Source organism: Bombus fervidus, chromosome 4 (assembly GCF_041682495.2).
Source record: "Bombus fervidus isolate BK054 chromosome 4, iyBomFerv1, whole genome shotgun sequence".
Taxonomy (NCBI): domain Eukaryota; kingdom Metazoa; phylum Arthropoda; class Insecta; order Hymenoptera; family Apidae; genus Bombus; species Bombus fervidus.
The window spans coordinates 4,340,764-4,347,874 of NC_091520.1; the positions used below are offsets into that span (position 1 = coordinate 4,340,764).

A 7,111-nucleotide genomic window follows, 5' to 3' on the forward strand; every position below is an offset into this window, starting at 1 on the left:
CTTCACAGACAATATGTAAATTACAGTCGGTAATTTACATACTTTACTTAACTGTTACGCGGTTGTCACGCCTGCGCAAAATATATAGATGTAGAAGTATAATATAAATTACATAACCTTTAAAATTTATTCATGATACAAATTCAATAGTACACAAATGAAAATCAATTATCAACAATACCGGTGGAAAAAACGTTTTACTCAATTAACCTGTTGATATTATTACATCTACTCAATAAATAAATTAAAATGAGTTTATTAAAGATCGAATATGAAACATAAATTTTCTTCCTAGAAATTGTAATTTATAAATGCGTAATATTAAATTCCTATCTTCTAAAGAATAAACTCTATAAAGTTAATAAATTATTTATCAGAGTTAATGCAAATGATAAGTGTTATTAATTATACATTTAGTTGTTTATAATCAACAATAAATAAAAATACAAATTTGTGCTGGATATTTTCTTATAATTTTATTAGATTATTTATTAAATTTCGTATTAGAACGAAAATTAAATGTGATTAACGTGTGATCTATAAAGTTTATTACGAAAGTCATATATTTTGTAATTTTAATGCATAACCTTTTTTGTAATTGTCATATTACTGAGAGGTACAAAATAATTTATTTAATAAATTATTTAATAATTTATTATAATCTGTGTATATAATAAGACTGCATAATGTCTATATTGCAAAGACTGTCAAGATTTCCACAAAATTTATATTATGTTAAAAATGTTATTAAAAGATATCCAAAACGAAATGAAAGTATTTTATCAGCATCTCGACATTCTTCAATGTTAAGAACTGTATTTAAAGCAAGTCTAGTAGGAATTTCTATTGGATTTCCTGTTGGTATAGCTATTACCACAGGATATTCTTGGTATAAAGATATGGAAGCTTCAAAAACATATCACCTTCAAGGAAAAGAAGAAAAAATTAAAATACTTAAAGAAAAACCACCAGTACCAGTTTCTAGAGAAGTAGTTTGCGTTTACATATTAATTCATACATATTAATATTGGTTTTAATTTGGTTTTCATATTTCAAAATACTTTCTTATTTTATTTTTATTGCAGATTATTTTTCCAGTGACTACTACTGAATTAAAATTAACTCTTTATCAATATCAGACATGTCCTTTTTGTTGTAAGGTAAAATATTCATATGTATCATTTATTTAATAAGTACTGAATTAATAGTATGATAAGAATATAATTAGCAGCATGTATATTTTTCAAGTGAAAATATAAGTATAAAATATAGTATCTAAATTTTAATCACATTTTTTTAGAAATAATAAATTATTGTTTTCATAAATTGTGATAATTGTAAGTATAAAACCACTTTAGGTCAGAGTTTTCTTGGATTACTATGGAATATCTTATGAAATTGTGGAAGTTGATCCTGTACTACGGAAAGAAATATCTTGGTCATCTTATAAAAAAGTACCAATACTTTTAGCACAAGTAGATTCAGGATATCAACCTTTAAATGATAGTTCAATGATTATTTCTCTACTAGCATCATATTTGAAAGACAAATCCCAAAAAATTAATGATTTAATAGAATATTATCCAAGCATAGCAATGCATGATGAAAATGAAAGATTGAAATATGAAATTATGAATAAATATTTCTTAATGTATCAAGATAATTTACCTGCAAATAAAATTATGGATAAGGTCATGTAAGTTCCATTGTAGAAAGAATAGTTATTAATCTTTTTATGAAATAAATTGAAATAGATTAATTGTGATAAGAATGTAATAAAAATGTTGTGGTATTAAAATTACAATGCTAATACTTATATTTTATGTTACTAATATCTATTTAGGTTTTCTTTTTTGAGTAACATATTGTTCTAGGGAAGAGCGCAAGTGGAGAAAATGGGTTGATGATGAATTTGTGCACACACTATCACCGAATGTGTATAGAACACTTGATGAAGCTTATAAAACTTTCAATTGGTTTTCTGAAGTAAGTAGTTTAATAACATTTAAGCATCATAACATACTATATAACCAAGCAAGATAATATAATAATTTTAGCATTAATGTATAAATTAACCCCTTGCCATACTTTTACGAGTCTGAGTCGTGATGAGAATTTTGAGCCAAACTTGAATATCACGAGTCAGGCTCGTGGTCTTAATCTCGGGCCTAGTATGAATGCCTTGAATGGTGTTTTTTTTCTAAACACGGGCGCGGCTATCTACGCACTCAGTCACACGATATCATGTTTCAAGTTTAGACACTGTCTCCGCCACTTCGGCTCCTTTCCCGGCCATTCGGGCGCAACGTTTGGACCCAAATTCTTCCGAGTATCGCAAGGGGTTAAAAAAAGAAGGTAGAATGAAAAGATACTTTTTTGATCAATTAGGTTGGTAAATGGGAAGAATATTTTCCAACATGGGAAAGATTAATTATGATAAATGTAGGTGCAACAGCTATGTGGCTTATATCAAAACGATTAAAAAAAAGACATCATTTAAAACAAGATGTTCGACAATCTTTATATGATGAAATCAACAAGTGGTTAAACGCTATTAATAAACATGGTGGTACATTTATGGGAGGAGAAAAGCCTAATTTATCAGATCTTGCTGTATATGGAGTTTTGAAGAGCATAGAAGGATGCAGTGCTTTTAAAGATGCTTTAGATAATACAAACCTTAGCACATGGTATAATGCTATGACAAAGGAAGTAGAAACTCATTCAGGAAGCAAATATTTAATGACTAAATAATATAAATAAAACATATTGATTTGTATTGTTTACATTTTTATTATCTTATTGTTTACATTACAGTTTTATTATCATTTGTTTGTGATTGTTTCTTCATAATTCATTTTGATCATTAAAGGATACTAGATAGAATAAAATTATATTTTATGCTCTTTTATATTGGTATTACTACAATAAAAAAAAACAAGAGAGATTGCACTATAAACAATAAATTTGTAATTATGTGGAAATTAAAGAACATATGAATAATAACAGTTCAGTTCAACATATGAGAAGAATAATAACATAAAATATAACGATAAAATTAAATATACCTATATTTTAACATAAAATCCAATAATGATGTAATATAATAATGATACAATATTTACAACTCCATAATTAGCAAAACATAGTACACATGATTCTTCAAACTCTCAGTATTTTACTGCCTGTGATAGTCGTAAGAAAGGGTAGCAAATGAAGAAGAAAGTTCTCCAAATCAAATAAAAATTATTATATCCTATAATATTATCGTTATAGTGTATATGTCATATGTATATGTGAAATAAAAACATGCTTTTTATTTAAGTTACACACGGTAGCTGACGATACATTAATGAGAATCCTTTATTTTCCACTTCTCCAATTTCATCGCCATCTGTGACAACATATAATACAAATGGCTTGGAGAAAGCTAAAATAAAAGAAGTTATTATAATTAATAGAATCATATAGTACACACATATATATGTAAATTTTGTCCATATATATATGTGATACATTATAAATAGCCACAGAATTATGCAAGTTATTTATATTAAGTATTTTATGTTTGGTTAAAAAGAAAATTATAGATATAGTAAATATGTATTTACATGTTTTTGTTATAAAGCCATTACCACAAAATCGTTCTGTGCCGACTGCAATACCATTTTGAAATGGATGTGGAATAATAACAAAGTCTTTAGTGCAATTGGTTCCTTGTTCTGCTGCATATTGAGTACCTATTTATTTACAAATAATTATACTAATTAATAATATTAAAATAATGATTTGTTTTCATTTAAGAAGCGATTGTTTTTGGAAGTAACAAATTATTTTGCAACATTTAATAAGTATAATGTGGTTTCATTAGCATTATGATGAGGCACGAGTATCATAACTACATTAGTCAAATTTGGAACCAATTCGAAGACGTTTATAGAAGTTACAAGACATTGGGAACAAACATTTTTAGTGGGAAAATATTATATGGCATCTTAAACATATAATTAGCGTTAAATATGATCTCAGGAAATATTATGGCTTATATAGTAATAATAGTGGAGAATTGAATGTGATTTTTAACAAACGTATGCTTATAATAAATATTTTGTAATTTTTACATACATTTTCAAATTTTACTGATATAATCATGATAGTTATGCCTCATTACAATACTAATAGAATTTCAAAATGTTTTGTATGATATATTAATGTATGATATTATAATGACAATAATATATTAATGTTGTTAACATAAATATTGTGACTATCTAAGTAACTAATTAGGACATCATGTTACCTATTAAAGTAGAGTCAAATGCACTAGTATCTCCAGAAACGGTAAATGAATTTAAATTTGTTTGAGACCATTCAATGGCACAATATCCTTGTGCCATTCTTACACATACACCATAATTCGTATTTGCGATTTGCCGTGTACCTATTGGTGGTTCTAAAATAATTTTTATTATCTAAGTTTTATAACTTTTATTATTTTTTATTATTTAGTTATTGTTAATAATTAAATGGCATTTCCATGAATAATAAGTATCTTCTAGTAATTTTTATTAATATCCATAAGAATACTTTTTTAGAGAAAATATTAAAAGATTTGATAATATAAAACTAAAAAAATACAATTTGTTGAACTTTTGATATACAATAGTTATTATAGGTATATAATTTATATTCATAATAAATATTCACAATAAATATTCATAGATGTATATAAAAAATTTTACTGTAAAATATAACTTAGATTTTTTAAAATTCTGGTCCTAAATATTTAAATATTTAATTATTATGTAGTTGTAGTTTGTAACTGGCACATTACTGTATATACTGTATTTTTCTTGTACTTTCTGGCATATTACTGTATATATTGCAGTCATGTTCATTTTTATATGTTTTAAGTAAATGGTAATGTATATAGTTATTTTTAGAAAATAACTAATTTCTGTAAATTATTAATAGTTATAATACCTCTTGGATTTTGCGTTGTGCCGTAATTAAAACTTGTTACGGTACCTGTGACACTATCATAATACTGTAAACATCCATTTGGGGCTGTAAGAAGAATTCTATAATCAAGTTATTAGTATTTTAGTATTAGATATCATTGGTTACTTCTATCTTAAGATAGCAATAACATATTCTCAATATCTTACTTTTTATAAGCTAAAAAAATGATATAACTTTTTATATAAAATTATTTTAAGTTAGAATCTTTTTTAAATATTAATGTACTTAAATGTCAATTTTTAATTGTTAATTATGAAATATACACCTATTTAAAAAAAGGCAGTATAAAATATGTGTATAATATATATACCCTTATATGTTGCATCACAGGGTAATTGTTGAATTCTTATATTCCAACGACGATCTGTAGGATATCCAGTATTGGTATCAATCGATATCATAATAGGAGTATCATCATTGAAATCCACATACACTGAAAAATTTAAATCAACAAAAGGGTTGATTAGTGTTAATTTATTATAAGTGTCATTAATAATTGAATGTATGTACAAATACATAATACAAATACATAGTTTCATATGGACATAGATTTACCAATTACTTTAAAGTGTGATTTTGAACATAGAAGATATAAATCATATAAATATACCCCTGCAACTCAATAGTTCATGAAATATATGTATATGTATTATCAATGAATATAAATATAATTCAACCAATTATAATTTTATTAAATTTTTATCTATATTTTCTAAATTATTTTGTTTAAATATATGAAGCTATTTTACTATTCAAAAATCATAAATTAATTTTTCATTTACCCGGGTAGTGTTTCTGCAAATGTTAATTGTCTTATTTCAAATTAAGTATATTATTTATTAAATATTTATACAATTTATATTGTAAAATTCTAATTATGACATATTTATTTACAATTACATGTAATTTGATATTTATATGCAATTATTGTGTTAATAATTTTATTTATTACCATGTTGATTTGCATTTTCTCCACAAATTCGAGGTATCCTGCTTCCAGATGAAGAAACTAAAAGGAGATCAAGGTCACAAATTCCACTAGAATTCGGTGGAGCAAGATTAAATTCCAAGAAATCCAAACGTAACTAAAATCAATTTAGGATATTACAAATTAAACATGAATCATATTATAACTTTTTACAGAAATAGAAAAAGAAAAAAGTATATGCTAATTCAATTTTCTAGCAAAGTTTATATCCTTTAACTCAATCAACGTTTAGTTCAGCGAAATAATGATTATGATGAACTTAGCTTTTAACATATTTTATTAGCTCACTTGGCATATATTTGAATTGCAACGTTGTACTGTTATTGTGCATCGTCCTTGTCTTTCATAAGTTGTTGGATATTCTGGATTTGTGAAATATGTATTATTTACATTTGTTGTGGAACCACACGTCTTTTGAACTGTAAACATTAAATTTAAATGAACACTATTCAAATTTTATAAAAAATTGTTTGAATATTTTAATTACTTACAAACACAGCAAATACCATGTCCATTTGCACAACTGCCAGATGGTATTCCACCATAACTACGGCATTCTCTTCTGGTAAAGCAGGTACCATTTAAATTGTTGCTAGCAAGGCATTGCGAGTTTGCAAATCGAATAACACTGAATAGCGGGAAGACTGTTTAAAAATCGATTTAATAATTTATCATTTTCATACATAATATAAATGTTTATGTTATATTATATAGCAAAAATAAATATAACTACCCTGAAATATTAATTAAATTTTATAATTTTTATTATTTTTATTTTGTAATCGTCATTTTTAAATACAATTTCATTCATTTTTCTATTACTTACACCTTCCGCGAGACATTGAATTTGGAATTTCCGTGATATCATCATTATCCAATCTGTAACTAACGATATTTACAAAAAGGAAGATCGTCAAGTAAGCTACACACAACATCTTTCAAATTGTAACTGTTCGAAATACACTCAATTCTTCTGAAGATTTCGTTCAACGGTACTCAAGAAATCAGAACAATTAGCGTGCAAATGAAAACCAACTTACTACCTACTATTCGTGTTTATATAACTGGATTATCGAGATATCCATTACACATAAAATTTGG

General features: G+C 25.5%; 2 protein-coding genes across 2 annotated transcripts; one reads left to right on the top strand and one right to left on the bottom strand.

Moving 5' to 3' along the window:
• Positions 1 to 112: 112 nt before the first annotated feature.
• Su(p) (prostaglandin E synthase Su(P)) lies at positions 113 to 2,786 on the top strand. The gene is made up of 5 exons (XM_072001610.1): positions 113 to 989; positions 1,086 to 1,160; positions 1,359 to 1,696; positions 1,875 to 1,986; positions 2,389 to 2,786. Exons 1-5 carry the CDS (start codon positions 687 to 689, stop codon positions 2,752 to 2,754), a joined length of 1,194 nt encoding a protein of 397 aa, XP_071857711.1. The 5' UTR covers positions 113 to 686; the 3' UTR covers positions 2,755 to 2,786.
• On the bottom strand, positions 2,770 to 7,111 carry LOC139986353 (uncharacterized). Its single transcript, XM_072001611.1, has 9 exons — positions 6,837 to 7,111; positions 6,502 to 6,654; positions 6,299 to 6,429; positions 5,975 to 6,107; positions 5,333 to 5,455; positions 4,984 to 5,067; positions 4,301 to 4,453; positions 3,612 to 3,740; positions 2,770 to 3,430 (listed from the first exon to the last, which is right to left on the bottom strand). The coding sequence occupies exons 1-9, from the start codon at positions 6,943 to 6,945 to the stop codon at positions 3,321 to 3,323; spliced, it is 1,125 nt and encodes a 374-aa protein (XP_071857712.1). The 5' UTR covers positions 6,946 to 7,111; the 3' UTR covers positions 2,770 to 3,320.